The following is a 21,704-nucleotide window of genomic DNA, read 5'->3' on the forward strand; positions in this document are numbered from 1 at the left end:
TTGCAGAGCAAACCAAATGTGGAATACATCCTTTCTCTTCTGATAACCCAGTGTGATTTCAGATTACAGTATAAACTTTTAAAATAGCACAAAATTCCATATGTGCGTATTGTTAAAATTGCAATTACTTTCACAAATTGTCCCAATATCATTTAGTAGATAAGATATGTAACAATGTATGACAGTTTTTTATTTAGATGAAGCATGTGATACCTATGAAAGCATTACCATTTATGGAACATTGGTATAGAGCAAATAATGTTAAATTACATTACTTATACATTCCTTCTGTTTATAATTAAAGGCAAATTCATGAATGCACAAGACCATATTCTGCCACCAGTGTATTCATTAGTAATACAAACATTAAGATAATTACATAATAATGCATTCTTCACTGGCAGTTAGTAGCAGAAGAGAAGATCCCTACTTTAATTTCCTTATATTACCATAGTTATCATAAGCTTTCAGACTAACCAATTCCCTCTAAATTATTATATTCATCTACCTCCTCTGCTCCACTATACAAAAATCTTAGGAAGACCAGCTTGTTAACTTCTGCCCTAATTAGGCAATGTTTCACATCCAGGGCTACGTGGTATGCATATCTCCCTACTGGCATGAAAGCTACACTCAATAATCATAACCAGAGTTAGGTGCCTGTTGTGTTTGGCTCTGTTTGTGCAAGTATAATTTGTATTACAACCAGCCAACACCATGCCACGATCCAGGAGGGCATGTGGGCATAGCTGTGTTGTGCCATACACCGCCTTACGACCATCTTGCACATGAAGGAGCCGTTATATAATTATATAATATTAATATAATATTATTATATTAATAATATAATTAATAACTATATTTTAATTATATAATATTAATTATATAATTAATTATATATAATATATTAATTAATTATAATAGAATATTATAATATTTCCATTATTTCATGAGGTATTAAGAAAAGACACCTACTGTTATAACAAACAGAATGTAGCAGTCACAGTGTCTCATATTCAAACAACTGTTTTTTCTTTAAAATCACATTCAACATAGGATGTTTAAATGCAAATGAGAAAATTAATTCCAAAAAGACAAGAATCATCCTAAATTCTCAGGGAAGACAGTTTGGTGCAATTTCATAAGGAAAGTACTTTCTGCTTTGATGGTTTAACTTCTCTCCCTACGGTCCTTTCCTTTTCCTTTTCCTTTTCCTTTTCCTTTTCCTTTTCCTTTTCCTTTTCCTTTTCCTTTTCCTTTTCCTTTTCCTTTTCCTTTTCCTTTTCCTTTTCCTTTTCCTTTTCCTTTTCCTTTTCCTTTTCCTTTTCCTTTTCCTTTCTATTTTATTTTATTTTCCCCTGAGTTTAAGCAAGTATTTGGGTATATTTAGTCAAAATTTATACAATAGGTCTACAAACCAATTTAATAAGCATTCTGGTACTGACTTTAGAGCGGCAATATTACATGCATTTCCATTATTCTCTGAAAAATAAGGAGAGGTAATTTTGGATTCTACCCTTAATTTCTACAATACTTGGAGATGGAAATATAGAAATTATTTTTTGTTTTCTCTATTCCAAATCTCAGCAATCTCACCTTTCAGATTTCCATCATTAGATTTATTTTTTTTTATCATTTTTACAGAATCAGAACTATAAAAGCATCACCTCTTGTTTTTCTGAAGGAGACAATGGGTTTTGTTATATTTGGCTTGGATATCAAAGAGTAGGGAGACTGCACAGAGGTGGTGTGCTTTGGGGCTGCACCAATTTAAGGAGGTAAATCACCACAGACAAGCTGCATTACCATAGAATCATAGAATCATAGAATCATAGAATCAGCTGGGTTGGAAGGGACCCCTCAGATCATCAGGTCCAACCCTTGATCCAACACTGCCGTGGTTACCAGACCATGGCACTAAGTGCCACATCCAGTCTCATCTTAAAAACTTCCAGTGGCGGAGAATCCACCACTTCCCTGGGTAGCCCATTCCAATGCCTGATTACCCTCTCTGTAAAGAATTTCTTCCTAATATCCATCCTAAACCTCCCCTGGCACAGCTTAAGACCATGCCCTCTTGTTTTGCTGATAGCTGCCTGGGAGAAGAGACCAATCCCCACCTGGCTCCAACCTCCTTTCAGGTAGTTGTAGAGAGTGAGGAGGTCTCCCCTGAGCCTCCTCCAGGCTGAATAACCTCATCTCTCTCAGCTTTATGTAGAGATAAATGTATCTATTATTTGGGTTTTGCATTAATTCCTGCCTCCCAACACAGTGAATTCCTTCCCAAAAGCGGCTTGGGAGGGTGTGTTCGTTCCTCCCTCACAGTGGGTGTCTCAACTGAGCCTCCAGCTTTTGAATTACTATTCCTGTGCCTATGAGGGCCATTTTTATGTTATGCTAAATATGGTGCCATTAATATCTCACTATAGGAAGCGATTCTCATTTCCTGGAAAAAAATAATCTTCAATATTCTATTGCAGAATTAGCATGGAATTATTATAAGAGAGTAAAATAAGAATTGCTATTCTGAGCCAACCAAGGGCTCTTCTAGGTTCATCCAGCTCTGATGATGGCCTGCACTCCTTGAGAACAGAGTATAAGAATAGCATAAGTGTAAAATCACACAGTACTTCAGAATAATGCTCTTATTTCTGTGAATTTATGGTTAGAAATTTCTAAAGAAAGGTTATGTTCTTTAATGCTCAGAAAACTCAAGATGGGCTTAAATTTCTTGCTGATGTGATTTGAACTTTTTCAATTAAAAAACATCAAAAACTAAGTAAAGATTTTTTTTAAACTTTATAGGGAAATATCACTGTATACAGCTCTGAGTGGTGAAGTCTCACTTAGGGCATGTCATATGCACAAAGGAAGGAGTAACCTAAACTTTATCTATTAAAGTGTTTTCTATTTAAGTAAACAAATACTAAATATCATCTGTAATTTAATCATCTTGCCATTCAGTAAAATGAAATCCTTGTTCAAGCTTTTGGTTGTTTTTATCTGACCTGAATGATTCTGAAGCATCAGTAGTTTTGCCACATCCCTTTACCAGATAATCATCAGCTCAACAGAAATTTGCATGCAACCCAAACCTTGCTCTGTTGTGTGAAATGACCTCATTTCTGTCGTTTGTTTCTTGTCTTATAGCAACTTTCTGAAACATGAGGTCTTTTTCACATTTCATCTTTTGAAAGAAAAAAAGTTAAAGTATTTACAGATACACATGTTTTTGTGTTTAAGTCATACATAAGTAACCATAAAGGCTCTTTTGAAGAGGTAATTAAATTGTGAGGTGTGGCTTCTTTGCAAACTATATTGATTCTTCTCCATTATATCAGATGGATCCACATGTCTAGAAATTTGGATGATTTCTGTCAGATATAGAAATAGACAAAGCACCCTCCTTTGGATACAAGGTTGATATCACAGATTACAAACCAATCAACCAAAATCAAAATTTCTTTGGATCCATTGCTTTCTGCGATTTTATTTCTTTTAGAAGAGGTGACTTCTAATGCCACTGAAATTAAGACAGATCCTCAGAATCATACTGTGTAAAGAAAAGTATTAATGCATGAGACTTTCTACGTTCATTCACAGTAAGCAAAACAGAAAAAAATTGTTTAGCTACTAGGCTGTTGCCTATATTTCCATAAGTGCTCCAGTGGAGAGGGTGCACAGCCCTTCCTTACACCTCCACTTTGCCCAGACAAGCATGCAAACCAGAGCTTGATAGCAAGGGGCAAACCCACATCACCAAAAAACTGCTGTTGGCTTTTGAGGTGATTTGTTTATCTCAGAAACACACTGTCTGGTGGAAACCAATGACAACTTGGTAAAATCACGGCAAGGTGAAAGAGGAAATACTTGACTTAGAGACCCATTGGATCCCTAGAAATCACCGAAATAAGGACTAGATGGGGCAGATCAGATTTGGAGAGGAGATCACAGGTGGAGACAACCTCCAAGGTGAAAAGCTACATATGTAGAGCCTGGTCCAGTCTGGTAGGGATGTTCGGTCAAAGGTTGGACTTAATGATCTTGAATGTCTTTTCCAACCTTAGTGATTCTATGGTTTTTTATAGAAAGAGTCAGGTAAGAATATAAACCCTAATTTTTCCTGAGTGAATAAGTGAATAATCAGTACAGGCAGCACAGACCAACTCAATTCCTCGCTGACTTAAGTAGAAATTAAAAGCTTACAAAACGTCAAAAGAAACACACACTGAGTCTTTCCCATAGGCAAAAATATTAGAAGAAACTGGTTGAATGCTGCTTCAGTATTCAAAGCATGAGATGAGATGGCAAACATCATATCTGATAAGCTTATGTAAAGAGATTGTGATACACCTTGATAAGTGCATTCACTTCTTTATTCTGAGTTCCTTTTTCATCTTCTTTTCAGCATGGCTCCTGTTCCAGACCTTAAATACTATCATGTGGATTCAATTTGTCTTCATTCTTCTATGACAACACCAGTTTTGAATGCATATTTGTCAGAATTATAGAAAACCTTACTGTCAACAACTCTTGTATATTGCCCATAACTTAGTCAAGAATTGCTTTTCCTCTTGCTGTGCACTCTGACTAGTTGCTTTAAGAATTGCCCCCTTACAATATCTGAAAAATTAAGGCACATATCTTATGCAAACACAGCATTTAAAACTTCTAAGAGACAGTGACTGAAATTTCTCAGTGCATCCTGTCTGAACTTTAGTACTTTAGAGTCATTGCTATCAGGGTGGTAATATTCCCTCTTTTTAAGTATGGACTTTGAACATTTCATGCAGTAGTTGAATACAACCCTGTAATAGAACCCTGTTTCTACCAGTGTGATAAACTATGTTTACACATAAACTAGGTTGCTTATACCCGATTGCTGTATGTGTTTCATGTCTGACTTCCTTTTACCAAATGCTAGGTGTGCTTTTTATATGACTTTTTTCCCAAAGAAAACTAGTCCTTGACTTAAAATGACAATTAGTATATGATTGATGACTGCAAAGAAAAGAAACAAAATCACCACATTTGAAAATTGCCATAATAATTTGGTTTTTTCAATCCAGCACACAGTAAGTTTGTTCTAAGATCATAAAACATACAGAATATACATAGCCTTTTTCATGCACAGACAAAGCCATATAGATTGATTTGTCCTGAGGCCAAAGGCTAGGGGAAAAAAAAAAGAATAGTCTCATTTAATATGCTTTTTATAAGTGTGCTTACCTGTGTCTTGGTCAATACTTAAAATTTTCAATAGAATTCCAACTGGAATTACAAGGTAATTCTCAAGAAGTAATGTCAGAGTTTGTTTGTTGGGTCGTTTGGGGTTTTTTGTTTGTTTCTTTTTTAAATGGAAAGGATCTTATTGCTACCAATAACTTAGGATTCAGAGTAAAATTATACATATATATATATTTATATATATATTTTTAACTGTACCACTGTACCAGACTGAACAGAAGAAATTACTTGTTTTGTCCTTTTGCCTGAAATCTTAGTTTCAATACAACCTATACTAAGTACTTGAACACACTAAAAGCATCCTATTTTTAAGTCAGCAATATATGCTCTCACACTAATATCACCAGGAAGCAAATGTGATGGGCTTAAACTGGCAAATCAATCAAACACACAATGAAAAGCAGATAGAAAAGAAAAATGGCTATTCTGTGTAATAACACCTGTCATGTAGATTGTTGAAAAAAGTGGAAGTATTAGCAAAGTCAGTGACATGAGTATCAATATTTAATAAGTCTGGGATACAAAAACAGGGGAAAAAAGATCTATAAATCAGACAGCCTTTCCAGAGTAGAAAAAACAAGGATTTTTTGGTTTTTTTTTAAACAACTTATTCTCTAAGCAAAGACTTAATAGCAAGACTTAATAGGATGCCTATGTCAATTTTGCCACTGCTGTTGAGAAATAACTGCAGCTATCATGTGCAGGGTGACAGCTTTTTCCCTTCAGAACTCCCAAATGTAAGATCAGAGAAAGAATGGAGGAAAGGATTAGCAAAAAGCATACAAATGTTTGAAGTGTTGGTCCAGAAACACCCCAAAGATCTGATGAAGCCAATTCATATGTAAAAGGTAGATATGAAAGTTCTTGTGCAAATATTGTTATTTGCAACCCTATAAAAACAAGGCCATTATTTCTTAGTAATGCCCTTTTACCGTAGGACCATCTTTCATAATGTAACTTTTCCTGTCTTCATGGCACAGTAGAACCTAAAATATAGGCACATAGTTTAACGAAATTAACCTCAATAGAAGTTGCATTTGATACAAGGGTTAAATTATGTCCATCAGCAGAACCTTTGAAGGAACTAGAAGTCTCTGCACACAGCACAGATATATCAAAGCATAATAAAGAAAGCGATAAACAAAAACAGAACTGGGGTGGGTCAGCTCATCATCACCAGCTCTAACAGATCAACATCCAGAAATGCAGTCTGTAACATGGACACCGTGTGCCCAGAACTGAATGCTTTGGGGATTGGAGGTTTGTCTTTGTTTTGGGTTCTTTGGGATTTTTTTTTCCCCTCTAAGTCATGCTTTTTAAAAAACATTTTATGCATTTAAACACACGAGAGGAATAGCCAAACTTCCTCATGTCAAAGAGAGACTATAGAAAAAAAGGGTTTATGTCTGAGAGGCACAAAATACCCCCACTGCCTCAGGCAGAGGGAGGTTTAAGAATGGTACACAGCAGCAGGGGAGGGCAGTAGCCCACTGGAGATCCTACCAAGGGGTGCAGGTGTGCAGCTGGGCTGGTGACAAGCCTGACTTTCAGCCTCACCGACAAACATGACGTGACACTGATACAAGGAGATGTGCTGGATCTGTTTAAGTGATGTAAAAAGCTTAAGAGAGATAGATGCACCAGTCCTAAATGTACAAGCTTGCACCTTCTCTTTTCCCGTCTCCATTGAAACTGAGAGATGTGATTAATTGTTTTTAGGTAGGGAGAATGGTCAATATGATTTGCTTGAGCTTCAGTGTTTCCATAAGAGGGCATTCAGATAAATGGGGACCGTAGCTCAAAAATTTCTTTTTCTCTCGGTTTTATTTTTGAACTTTCAAAGCATAATGTAAATCCACTAAATTCTTGTTTGTCTCTATGAAGAGTTCTGCTTTGGAGTTTCTGAAGATGATTAGATGCAATCATAATGAATTCTGAGCACGGAAATGATGATGTCTACTGCCAGCAACAATCATGCAAATTTGTAAATGTTTACAAATTTGCAAGCTAGACATATGCACCACTGAGACCAATATTGTAGTGCTATATTTAGCTTGTTCCTATTCCCCTCTCAAGACACATACACAATAATAACTTCAAGCGAACAATTTTATTTAGTTGGGGGTTTTTTTATACTGAAAGTGCAATGACAAAATATGACAGTTTGAATAGAAGTCTCAGAGATGTGAGGCCAAATGTGAGAAGAAAAATGTGAAAGAGCTCAATGAACATAATTCAACTATTTTTTCCAGTGTAAAACATATTAGAAATGAAAGTCCAGTGCCCTCTATTGCCAACAGTAGTCATTACTTTGCTTACTTGGCATGTCTAATCTGAAGAAAGCCCTTGTTATTCTACAAGATAAGGCCATAAAAACAAGAATGTGAAGACAAATTATTTTAATATAATAAAAATGCATATATTTTAGTCTTCCTAATTTTACTAATTCACTCTGAAATTCAGATTAAAGTCTGAAATACTGCATCATCTTAGAAGCATTCAAAATGCAGTCTGTATTCATTGAGACATTTCTAACAGTAAAAGTGTTTTCTCATGCAGATGCTCATTGTTTAAGACAATATGCCTGTGTTAGAAGGGAAGTCATTTTCATGGAAAACATTTTAAGCCTTAAAATTTGATTTGGAAAAGTAACATAATCTTTGCACATGCAATCAAAAGATACTGAGAACATGACAGTCTTCAGTGACCATACTGCAGCAGTGACAGCTCTAATTCTCTCTTGTGGGGATTTCCTTGGAGGGCTGCTGCATACAGGGGCAGGATGGCCGTGGTGCAAGGCCTGGAGTTCCCACTGGCACCTTAGCTGGGGGACAGGGTCAGGCTTGGAGATGGGTATACAGTTCTGGTGGAGGCAGATTCCATTTTCCCAGAAGAAAGGAAAAGCTGCCCCTGACCTGTAGCTAGTTTTGAATTTATGCCCACTAAAGGCAAAGCAGAGAAGACATGTCACTGCTTGTACAGCCAAGGCAGCAGACAGAAGTGAGCCTCACTTGCAAGCAAAAGGTCTTCTGAGATGCACAGCCAGCAGCCACAGCTCCACCAAAAGATGTGCGGATAATTAGGTGGAAGGAAAAGTTTCGCTTTTCATCAAAGTGAAAATTAATCTGCTCTCCAAGAGCTGTCTTGTTAAACTGTAGTCATTCAAACATTTTTGGGGAAAAGAGCCCACAACAGGCAAAGCTGTAAAGTCTCCTGGTAATGGGAGAATGTTCTGGAGAAAAAACATTAGAAAATCTCTTCTCTTCATGCACAAAGAATAAACCTTTACTCGAAAAAAAATTAAAATGCAACCAAAATCAATATAGAGACAATCCTTTTTTTGCTAACAGCAAATATCTTTGTGACTTTGAAGCATAACAAAATACAATTTTTGTCCTTTCTAGGTTTTCAGTGAAAGGTTTTTTCCTGTACTGACAGTTTGCAAGGCATCTCCACCTCTCTGATGGCCACAGTGGGTCATGAGGCTCACACTTCTAATGTTACCAAGAACAGGAAAAAGAGAGAAAACTGCCTTCTTAAACACTACTTTGCTTTTCTCGTGCAGCACTGTGACACCACACAACTTATGGTGTTCCTTGCTTTTACAGCAAATGTAACAGGATAAAATCTCTCAGGCCTCCACATTGGGCAGAATTAAATATTTGTAAACAATAATTTGATTGTTTAGGGAGACGTTTCCTAAGTATTTTACCGACAATAAGCTGAAAAATTGCTTCATAAACAAAAGATAAAAAGTCTTCAAGTTTGTAAATTTAAAAGCTTTCGTGTAGAGTTGAAGCTATGTGCAAAATTCAATGTGTAAGGATGTTTGTGCCTGTTTCTGCTCATAGTAATGATCTGTTCACTTTTTTTTGGTCGTACGAAAAAATCTATAAAAATATATTAATAGATAATACAATTCCTAGAATGAAAATTCTGAGTTAAATAAATAGCAACATTGACATTGATATTACCTTAAAAAGCACAGTGAAAATAATTTTTAAGTTATTTTTTATTCCAGAGGAAATTTATTTGAAACATAATAAATATTCACACACCAAGAATCCCATTTTGCAGCACCATAAAAAATGGTGCAGAATATGGAGACCTAATAGGTTATTTACTGTATATCAATGCAAATAATTCCGAGCATGTGTATTGTCTGATATTTCTTTATGTATTCTGCAGATATCCAAAAAAAAGAAAAAAATCTCTTAACACTTAACAGTGCAAATGTGTTTTCTACACCAGGTTTAAACATCATTTGGCTTCAAAAGCTTTTGCTTTAATGATACAGAATAGACATGATGGGCCTTTGGTGTGCTCTTGCAAGATGTATTATAAAAAGGTTATTGGCACAAGAAAGTCTGGTATTTTAAAACAGTATGTATCCCAAGGGTAGTGTTGATCACATAGAGCTGGAAAGCAAACTATTAATCTTCAATGAGAGTTCTGGTTATTTGCCACACTGTAGCAGATAAAAGTCATTTGGCTCCCACATCAGGAAGCTGTTCTTTCTCATCACTTTTGCTGTAGCACTTAGAAGGCTGGCAACAGAGACACCAAACAGAATAATTAGGTGTTTAGGATGGATAAATACCAATAGCGGTGTCTAACCAACAGCAAATAATGCCAACCATATTTTTTTTTCAGATTTATCAAAAATTATACAATCTTAAATCTATCTGGTTTTCTGAAAGTTTTCTTTGAGAAAAAAAAATAAAAATCTGACACTGCTCCAAAGGTATTATCAATGTCTAATTAATGAATTGATCTAACATCTACTATATTCACTTACAACAGGGAACTATTAAAAATTTGATAAGGGTTTTACCACAGACACGATTTCAAAATTTCCCTAGCAGTCCATCTTTTGTTTGCCCTGGAATCAATGTTCTTACATGTGATACCTGATCGTCCTTGATGTTTATCTCCAATTAGTGCTCCTTAGACGAATAGAGAACAATTTTTTCTCTAGTGAAATTCAGCAGAACTCTAATGGCCCCATGGAGCTCAGCAAACTTTGACTTACTTTGTTTCTCCAACAGGCTTTTGTGCAGACACTAAATCTGACACTAAAGCATGGTGCTTTAGCCACAGCTATCAGAATGAATTTTTCTGAATTTGTCTACAATGACATTAAAGTTTTGTCCTGCAAACCAGTGCTGATGTACTCTCTGGAATTCAATTCTAAAGCTGAAATCCTACAACACCAGCACACCCTATTGATAGCTTTTATTACATGAAACAGATCTTTTCTGGTCTTGTAGACATGCATATGCAACTACTGTTCTGATTTTAGAAAATACAGCACACCAGCAGACATCAGTGAAGCTTAAGCACACTGATCAGAACCTCTATGTACAGGATTTAGTTCCAATTTTCCTACCAGTCACCAACTCATCTAAGCAACTGTCTTCATTTGACTTACAGGTTAGCTGTCAAGAAAGCAGTTTGGAGAGAGCTCATATTGAACATTTTAATCTGTGTTTTTGTGATTTGCTGCCAACCTCCATCCCTCCCCTCAGCTCCTTTTCTTGATTATTAACTGTTGTCCAGAAATATGGTTAAAGACGTAGATTATTCACGCTGGTAAACACAAAAATCTTAAAGAAATTCAACAAATGAGATTATTACTATCTTCTCCACAAAACTTCAACAGATTATGCCCCTCCTGGAGTCTGCACACTTTGAAATCACATTTTCCTGAGTGGCTTTTTAAATTTATTTTAATTTGAAGTAACTGTGAGTGATAGCGTGGAAAAGTGAGCATGTGAGCAAACACAGCACTGCAAATTCCTCTATCAGATGCCAGACTTATGATTGTGCAGTCTCTCTGGACCTCAAAACTATTTTGACATATTTCCTCAAAAGACAAGTAAGCTATTCATTTGTGTCAGTCGTTCCTTTTGTCTGACATGCAGAAGGCACATAAGTTACAATTGCAAGGGACTACTCAAGTGAGTGGGAGTCTTGAATAGCCTCAGGTTGTCCATGAACTCCAAAAGAGGGAAGGAACTGTGACCATCACCACACCTCTCATCATAAAAGCCACATACAAACCCTGAGTAAGTATGCTATTTTAACTGCTACATAGTTTGACTAAAGCTGTAAGCAAGGCCTTTTGTGTGTACCCTTTATTCTTGCATATACCAGTTGACTGAACAATTTAGCTGTTATTTAAAACAATTCCATTAGTAAAAATTGTTATTCTACTAGCTACAAATATTTTAAATGAGGCTTTCAACCTTATTTCCTTTGGTACAGGTTTCATCATTGCTATGTTTCTTCACATGATCACACAAAAATGGAATCTAATTCCATATTTACCACACAAACAACTACTCTCTAATATTTCCATCTGCCCATAATATTTCCATCTGCCATTTTTCACCACTTAAATTCTCTATTAAGAGGATAACTACTGAATGAACTTTGCTTTCCATAAAGCCAAGTAATGCAATAATCGGTATCCTAACATTTGTTTTTATATTTTGCCTTTTTCAATAACAACAGGAAGGAAACCAAAGCATGAGGTAGAGGGACCATAAAACATTACCAAATTTTTCCCCCCAAAATCTACCATGCTTTATTTTCTGACTCTTGCTTCTACCTGATTGGAGATTATTAATTAGAGTGTTTACATGAAAAAGTGTACTGTCATATATAATCTTTTCTTTGAGTATGCTGTGGAATTTTCTATTCTTTTGTAGCAGAAACAAAGACAACCTATTTAAAACTCTGAATTTACAAGCAATTTTATGAACATCTGTTTTTTATATCATAGATTAAAATTTTGAAAGCTCCTTTACAAATTACCATTCTTTTATGAACACTTACATGTTAAGCTTTGACCTCAAGCTATCCATAAGGATATAACCTAAAATTCAAGCTGCCAAAACTTACAATGATTAGCTGATGGCCTTCTCTCTACTCACAACAGATATTTCTATTGCTGGCATTAAAATTGTCGGTACTTTGAGACACTCTCTCCTTAATGAGGGAACAAAACAAATTGTGAACATTTCCTTAGTCATAGGAATTTACTCTTTCCTTTCTGGGTGCAGTGTTGCTCTTTTTTTTTTTCCTTTTATGCTGGAATTTTCAGGTTTTCATTGCAAAATTAATTGGCATATACAAGCTCTTTTATACGTGCAAGTAAAGAATATTTCCATCTTCAGTAGCACTTTCTGTTTTGAAGCCTATTATGCAACAAACAATAAAAAATTTTTAACCAGTGAAGAGTATAAACTCATTTACAATGGGGTACAGGCACTGTTAACATAATTGTTGTGGCTGTTTCAAAGTTCCAGCAGAGAGCTGCTACACTTGAGGGACTGTGATATATTTACATTCTCCCAAAACACATAGTTCAAGATTTCAGTTATATAAAATTTTAAAAGTTGATATCTGAGCAAAAAATATCATAGCCAGGACTAGATGTATCTCCTGTGACAGCTCAAATTACAGTACTATTATTAAAAACTAGGTTACAATACCTTCCTTTGCTATCATTATGTGCACCCTGCAGAATTTCATTATTTTATAAATAAACTTATTCTGAGGACAGAGAAAAGCTCTTTATTAATAAAATGATATTAAAGTATTATGTTCCACATTTTAAAAATTGCTTTGCAACTTATTACCTCCCATTTAGATGGTAAACTAAGAAGGTATCACTAAACAAAGTCATACACCATGTCTAGGATTAGAACTGGGAAAACACAAAGGTCTCTTGGATTACCTTCTCCCATTTCTCCTACAGTTTAAATTTACTAAATATTTTATCTCACAAATATTGAAAGCCAACTTTTGGCTTTCCTACTGAAATGTTGATGATTTGCTTATAGATGAGTTGCATACTCTAATCTTCAAAGCACAGATTTTCTGCATAATCCATTTTCTGGCTAGTAACAGAAGTAAGAATTAGACAGAAACCTGCTCTTTTGAGAAGCTGTAAGAGGGACCTGCAAAATGCATTTTCCTCAGTTTTTCCATTTAGAGCACCCCACTCAACCTGCTAAAAAAAAAAGTCTAGAGAGACACAGCATCACCCATGGCAATTGTAATCTTGCTGAGAGTTCTGCTGGATTTCCCTAGCAGATTTCACAGAGTTCTTGGTAGCACTGCAAAGGTTTCCAGGTTCTGAACACCACAGACAGAAAACTTTCAAGATGGTGTGGTTGAAAGTTTTTTTATGGATTTTGTGTTCGGAACTTGACTCCACAGCTGAGAGGTAGCAGAGTTCACTGCTGAACTCAAGGCATCTGAGTCAGAAGTAGCTACACATGATCCAACTAAAATGTCACTCTGTGCATGGCCAGAAGAAGGAATAGTACTTGTCTCCAGGCCTGTGATTTGAACAATAGTTTTCCTTTTCCCACACACGTAAAAAATATTATGTGGGTTCTTAAGTTATGTTGGTGACACATAAATTAGAAAGCATTATTTTTATTTGCACCACAAGTCATGTGAAACAACTTGCAAATCTGAGTGTTTTGAAAGCTTATTCTGAGAATAAATGCACTGAGACACAAGTGCTCTAGACACTAAATTTTTAGGAAAGTTATGCAGGTCTTTGGGAGGCAATGCACTACAGATGCAACACAAATGAAGATTTAGAACATTTAGAACTAAGCTTTTATTTTGACTGTATAAATACAGGATTTTTTAGCTATGGAGGGTGGTGGACATGTGAGAATTGTCTAACACAATTTCATTCAACCCTAAATATTTTACAGTTAATTAATGATCTGGATTTCAGTATTCACAAATAAGAGAAATGAGTGATGTAATAAATTCTTCTATCTTAATTCCAACACCATAGGCTAATCCACTCAAGACCTCTAGAACTACAGAGGAGTGAATAAAAGCTAATTCTACAATGAAAGTAATTAATTTAGCACTTTTACAAAGCCGACAATGATGAGAAATCACTAACAAGGAGTTGCCTGTTAACTGAAATCAATTCCACATCTAGAAACAGAGATGGATTTGAACCACTGAAAACAAGTCAGCAGAAGAAGAGGGATAAATTTTAAATTTTACATGGAGATCCACTTTCATGTTTTGAAGAGCACCTCTCTGAAAACCTCTTGATCATTAGAAGAGGGAGAAACACTGTCCTGGGACAGCATACAGCTCTTAACTGTGTTCATTCATACTACAGCAGGACCTCTTAAAAACCCTAGAAAGAAATAAAGCCTGCACAGTGTGTGATTACACTGAAGGCAGGGCACCACACAGGCAGCCAGACAACAGGTATTACTAAACTCACCAGAAATACATGATTTCCAATCAGACCAAGTATTCTGGTGTTATCTATAACAGTTTTGTAGGACAAGAGTAATTTCTCCAAGATTTAAAGATCAAGAGCTTTTTGATTGATTGATTGTTGAAATAAGATGATTTTGCCCAAAACACAGGTGATGCTTGAAGTAAAGAAACTCTCGAAGCGTAGTGTTTAGGAGGTTTTCTTCAGAGTCCAAATGAAATAGAGGGAAATTACTATTTCTCCAGTATGTTTAGGAATGCATTTTCACATGCAACTAAAAGTACTACGTATAAAACTCAAGCAAAAAGTAGCTAAAACACCATTACAGTACATTTCACTGAATTAGAATTGGAGAAAAGGCCTCTAGATCATTCAGATGATTGAGTCAAGCCTACATTAAAAGCATCTGCTGATAGGTCATATTTTCTAAACCCTATATAATTCTTGTTGTTCTTCAGCAACTTGGTCCAAGTTTCTTTGTAATTGCAAGCTTTTCTATTCCATAAAACAATCATTTCTGAGAAAACAATGCTCTAGGAACATGACATTTTCTTTAGATATAGGAGCAACAGTTACTCTTCATTTTCGATAACTATTTCTGTGACCATAACAAGGCCTAACTGGTAACACATTTCAAATCAGGTTGTATCAGATGACTGGTGCTGGGGCTATTTTTTCATTTATGGAACACTAAGATTATAAATTACTCAAGCTAAAAATCTCGCTATTGTCAAGTAAAAGAAAATAATTACATCTTTCACCTTCTCTAAAGCACTTCCATTATCAGAGCCATAAAAAAGTTGCTTTTTTTTCTTTTTGCAGTGGTATCCTGTTGCTGATTCATTTTGTTTGTGATTCAAAACACTTCCCAGAGCTCTTCTTTGCTTTATTATTGCCAGCCCAACTATCCCCACTTCTGTATGCATATGTTTTACTGCTGTCCTAAATGTAATACTTCACAGTTGTCTTGTAATTCATCAATCAGTTTGAGACCATTTGTTCAAGACCGTATTTCATCCTGATCCAATCCTCCAAATTGCTGGATGTCTCTGCTGTAAAGATGCTGAGCACAAATCTGTGCTGTCTAAATCACTTGAATAGCTATTAGAAAATGTTCTAGACCACGGAAAAGCCCTGTGGGACTGCCTGTTGGACTAAACCACTGCTGAGCATGTTTTTCAATATTATAGTGGTTGTATTTAGATTATTTTACTCCTCTTTTTTAATGCATAGAATCAGATGGGACACAATTAAAAGCCGGATTAAGCAAAAGATATATCACAGCTACTATTTCATTGTTGCCTATTACCAGATAAAATGATAAATTGTGGGATTGATTTGTTTTATTACTGGCAAATACAGCTGAATAAGTATCCTCCAGGAATTTTAAAAAAAAGTTTCATCAAGTTAATAGTATAAGTTAAATTTTTCCTGTGTGTTAAAGATAAAATGCTTGCATACTGCCAGAAGGGCATGCTTTAAATAAATTAGTTATTTTGTCTTTTTTTTTTCCCCCCAGTACATTTATAATCTTTACCATTCTCAAAAAAAACTATTTCAAAACATATTATAATTGACTTTCATAATTTGGTAACTGGATCACACCTCTTATCTTTAACCTTTCTCCTCTGCAATTCATCTAGTTTTATTAAACTTGTAATTGCAATCAGAAACAAGAAAAGACAAGGCTAAAGAGGTAAATCCTCTGCATATTAGGGACATAACAAAGGACCCCAACAAACAGTAATACATATGCAGCACTATTTTGAGAAAAGGCAAATACATTGAGGCAGAGAACATCTTGAAAGAAGGATGGCTTATTACATTTCAACCTCTACCAAAATCAAAGGAATAGAACTTGGACATTTTTTCTAATAAGTCAGTCAACTGCCTTCACCAATACCTGACACTTTTAAATGTTATGTTGAAAATTAAGCCTCAACAGAGGAATATTTGGAGTTTCTTTTAAAGATACAAAAGATATTTTGGTCAGTAAATACATAAATAATTACCTTAGCAAACTGTGCATTTATCCATTTTGTGAAAGTTTTCTTTTGAACATCTTCCCGTTCATCTGCCAGAAAAAAAGTAAAGCACTCCATTAGATTTATTCAACAAAATAGTACAATATTACTGATTAATGTTTCAGTCTTGGTTTGTTGTAAAGCTACTGATGATACTTCAAACACCTTCAGGGCACCTTTTTGGATGTATTCTGTCCTTGCCAATTACATCAACATATTTTGAAAGTCTATAGGTCCCCTTCATTCACACCCTTAATGGTCTATATCCCTAGTTCATCTGACCCATCCTGTGGTGTCTTTCCTTCCAAAAGAGAACACATTGCAGTAGGACCTGAAATATCCCATTCTAAATTTTAATTTAATACAGGTATGAAAAAACCCAAACATGTGATCCAATGGTTTCGGCATCAGGACACTCTTCTACAGCACTTTTAGAAAAGTCCTTGAAACAACAACTTTACATGCACCTTATCAAACCGCTTGAGGAAGCCTTCTGGAGCAGCATAATAGTTCTCCATTGGCAGCCATACCTTATGTCTTTTCTGACTTGCAACTATTTACCTCTCAAAAATTGTTATATATATTCCCTCCAGAGGAGAAAGAAAAAAATACCTACACTTGTTCAGCCATACACAAAATTCTTCCTCAATTCTTTAATTTGAAAACTTTGTAGATGGAGATGATTATCTTAGGCCTTGGTTATACATAAGTTACAAGTACAGTCTTGATGCTGAATGGATCTGGACAAACAAAGGTATAATTCTGACATATATTATAGAGTTTGGAAAAGAAAGATGCTTTCAAACTAACGCTTTTCACAAGCATTTGCTCAAAAAGAACTGTTAGGCATCATCCCTGAAATACAAAGAACAGACCTCTTTCTTTGACAAAATAAAATCAACCAAACTAGAATTAAAGGGCATATATGGAAAAGGGTGCAGAATGCTTATACTAAAATAAAGTTCACTCAATGCAGCCTTTTGATTTGCAGTAAAATTCTCCACACTTCTTAAATAAAAAGGGACATTAAATTCCCATCTGAAATGGTCAGCAATTAATAATGTTAATGGATACAGATGAATTTGAAAGGCAGGTATGGATGAGCTACATGAGAAATGCACGGCATTAATAATGTACTTTGCTTTCCCTCCCTCCACCCTTCCAAGAAGCCATGACAAGACAAATCTATCTTTTTTTTCTTAAAACCTCAACTCAGTAGCACTTTAAAAATATCCTTCCTCAAGAATGTTTTCCCGTCTCAAAGATACAATATACTCATGAACAAAATACTAGAGTTTGCAAAGTTTCTATTTTATTATAAAGAACTACTGTATATGAAGGAGCATATTCTAATTGCGTTCAGATGATCGTGAGTGAAAAGCTTGACAAAATACAATACTACAACTGGAAACTTCCCTTAGAAAACATGCATTATAATCATTCTGCCAATAATATGAGTATTTGCTACAATAAACTCTTTAGAGTTCTACTGCTGTTTACACGAAATAATGCTGCTCCCTGCTTCATCCTTTGGCTGAAAGCGGTACTTGAATAGTTAGAAACTCATCTAAAAGCAACAGCATGTGAAGGAGATGCATGCTTTTGGTAATACATGATGCTAAAGCTGTTAAAAATTTTATTTTTCCCCACAAGTAACACCTCCCTCTTTGTTGACTGTTAGTAACTTGTTTATTATATGACTTTTGTCTCATTCCAGCCATGTGCAGTACACAGAAGGTGACAGGAGGAGGATGCATTTTGTTGGTGGAAGATACATATTCAATTTGATGTTGTATTATAAACTTCTTCAGCAACTTCATATACAATATTACATATAAATAGCTATTTCTGTTTAATCATCTCTGCTAAAACTGCCAAATGCAACCTTAAAGTAGGGTCGAAGAACAATATGTGGTATTTAGCAGGGAAATGGAAAGAGGCAAAAATGTCTCTTTCAAACTGTTCAGACTTCTGTTTTTCCACTTCAGGCAGCTGTAGTAGCATATTTAGTAACAGAGTGGGTTTCTTTGGGTTTTTGGTTGGTTGGTTGGTTGGTTTTTTCACAAAGATATATGCAAGTACTTTAACTAGTAGGCACCAACTAATTCCTGTCCACTGAGCTAATAAAAAACTGTGTGTCCTGAGAAAAATGAGAGTCAAACCCACAATTTGAATGTCTGAAAGTTCTTCAAAGTTCAGCCGATGCTCTTCTACCTTTGTAAACACAAATCTGTTCCACTGCTGTTATTTTTATACAGAGATCATTGCAAGCACTTTTATCTCTAGATGCTTGCTCTGACAAGATATACCACAGCAATTTGTTGGTGACAGCGTCCTAACCTAAAAAAGAATCAATGTTTTGCTTATGCATGGCATGATTTCCCCATTTTAAACATGATTTTTTTTAAAAAAAGGATGTTCTCCTAACCCAGATTTATGGATTGAATGCTAGATGTGCTTGCTGAATGACATTTGTCTAGGTGCTGCAGAAATGTGCCAAGAACATTCATCTGCCACTTTCATAGTGCTGTGTTTATAAGAGCTCCTTCAGCAGTGAGCCAATGAATGTCCTTGCAGGTGTTTTTATTGTGAGCCAATAAGAATAATCAAATGGCTAGGCAGGTAATTCCTTCACCTGTTCAAGTGTAATAGAGTATGTTTATTTCTTTTCTTTCAATCTGAAAGAATTGCAAAACAGCGTACTGTCTCTCTTAGGGTTCAATCTAAACATGAAACACTGCATGGACCCCCAATCCTTTATTGCACTAATAATGTGATCTCTTCCCACAGCAGAAATGCTTTTCTCAAAATGATGAAATAATGGACACTGAGTGGAATAGGATTAAGCTCCTCTCTATAGGTTGCCAACTCAGAAAATTAATGCTCTGAGCTCTATAGAAAGCCTTCCAGAAAACAGAGATACTGACCAGTGAGATTTACCTGATTTTCATGCCCTACAGCCTGTAGTACCACTGAAGAGATCTTAATTAGAACACATTCACAAATGCGACTTACAGTTCTGATATCTGGTAGGATGAACATCCAGATTTGCAACTGTTAATGCGAACCTCTCAGATTAGCTAACTGCACATTTTGCTTTAGAAGTATTATTCCAGGTTAGGCCTCATAAGAAATTATGGCCAGGAAAGAAAGTGCAGTGTTTATGAAGCTAATAATCTGATAAAGGACAGTTCTTAGATTTAACCAGGTGGAAAAGGCAATAGAGACAAATGGTACTCTGAAGAATGCTTAGGAACAATCAGGATTCAACAGAACTAAGATGCTATTATTAATGGCAAATGGTCACCTTACAACTTTCCTAAATACTTAACAGCTCATGTTTGCAACCTACCACTCCAATGTGATTCCCTTCTATTTTCCACAAGAAACCCCCTAACAGTATGTTGTCAACTCTTAGTAAACTGCACTTATTACTACACTTATTTTCCCAGTCTCCACTCCCGCAAATAACACCAAACATATTAAATAAAAAATGGCATTAGGAAAAAACACTATTTCAAATATCTGCTATGTTTTAGATACTATTCTGAAAACCTAAAGGAGCATTAACAAGTCATTAAAAAGTAATACTTTCAAACAATTTGAGCTGACAAATACCAAGCAGATTGTAAAATAAACCAAGGTTCAGAAACACACTATACATGTCACTATAACATTCCATTTGTATGATAGAAGCCACTCTGCCACAGAAAACATGTAGCAGGGAGAAGGAAATTTGCACACTTTGGTGCATCCTTTCTCTGTTTTTTAGAGTATCTTCATCCTCTCTTACTCTTGACACACCCAAATTAGTATTCCTTTCACAGACTCAGAGAATAGCCAAGGCCATAAGGGACCTCCAGTTCAACCCCCCAGTCAAGGACGGTCATTTGGAGCAGATGTCCAGGACCATGTATGTTTTTTATTATCTCCAAGGATGGAGATTTGATGGTCTCTCTTCTTACAGATTGCAACTTCAAGACTGCATCTTCTGCTTTCCACCGATCTGGGTAGTGGTTTATGACACAAGTGGCTTAGGAAATTCTCCTCTAGAGTAAGTATAGACCATTTTTGAAAATTAGAAGACATTCAGAAAAAGTTTACTGGGACACGAGGGGTACAGGAAATAAGCCATATCCTCAGATTACAAAGTTTAATTTTAAATAAACAATAAAAATCCCATTGTTATTAGGGTGTCAAAAAAGATGTTACATAATAAGTGTAGAGTATTTGAATCACTGCAGAGACAGATAGTGATAGGAGGCTCAGCTGCGTGACAGAAGATTTTATGCAGCCTTCAACAAGCAGTTCCATCACAGGTGGAAACACAGACAGGAAAGAAGGGGATTTATCTTATTTTGTTACCCAGTGTTGCTCTGAGCTGGGTTAAACAATAATTGAATAGCAATATTTTGTCTACCAGGAACTATGAGCAAGTAAGAGAAAAAAAATTCTCATATACTGCTGAAAACTTTGAAACGATGGTGTTAAGGCAGGTGTCAATTCCCTCATTCGTGCCAACCACAGGTTCATTGAAACACTGCACTTTAGAGAATAAAACCATCAAAATTGTTATTTGATTTTCTAGCAGCCAAACAATGCAGATTGAGAAAAGGTCAGGGTTTTCTTCCGTGAGTGGGAGTGAGTACCAGGAATGGTGGGAACACTAGGAACAAAAGAGGCCACAGACAGTCACATTATTGATACTCTGGCTCCATCGACTCACTATTCTTAGAGATTTCCAGCACATTGTTACAATACCCTGCCAGTAACTACAACTGCTGAGAAATGTTCCCTTCCCATTCTTGCTTATCTGAGGGGAAAAAAAAAAATCAATGCAAGAGAATGACTGAATTATATTTGAGTGGACTAGCTTTGATTTTTAGTCATTGAGGTCATCCTAGACATTCACAAGTTGACAGGAAATACAATAGACTGCTTTGACAGACAGCCCATGAATTTAAGTCTATTGCTCATGTAAGGCAATATGGAACATACAGTTCTTTGTCCATCTTCTTTAAATACACTGATGAGCAGTGTGTTGCCTTAATCTGAATATTGTTAAAACTCCTTGTTCCCTGTGCTACCCCTTGAGACTTTACTGTGGCACCAGAGTCAAATCACCATAATCAGACCATCTCAGGCTTTTCAAAACACTG

At 35.7% G+C, this 21,704-nt stretch overlaps 1 protein-coding gene across 14 annotated transcripts in view; it reads right to left on the reverse strand.

Annotated features, from left to right (window-relative positions):
- DMD (dystrophin) overlaps positions 1–21,704 on the reverse strand; it is a 1,059,271-nt gene that overhangs the window by 868,742 nt on the left and 168,825 nt on the right. For all 14 annotated transcript variants that reach the window (XM_064646820.1, XM_064646822.1, XM_064646818.1 and 11 more), the window contains exon 2: positions 16,534–16,595. In XM_064646820.1, the coding sequence (XP_064502890.1) occupies positions 16,534–16,595 (62 nt within the window). The remainder of the gene's footprint in view (positions 1–16,533; positions 16,596–21,704) is intronic.

This window comes from Pseudopipra pipra, chromosome 2 (assembly GCF_036250125.1).
Source record: "Pseudopipra pipra isolate bDixPip1 chromosome 2, bDixPip1.hap1, whole genome shotgun sequence".
NCBI classification, from domain to species: domain Eukaryota; kingdom Metazoa; phylum Chordata; class Aves; order Passeriformes; family Pipridae; genus Pseudopipra; species Pseudopipra pipra.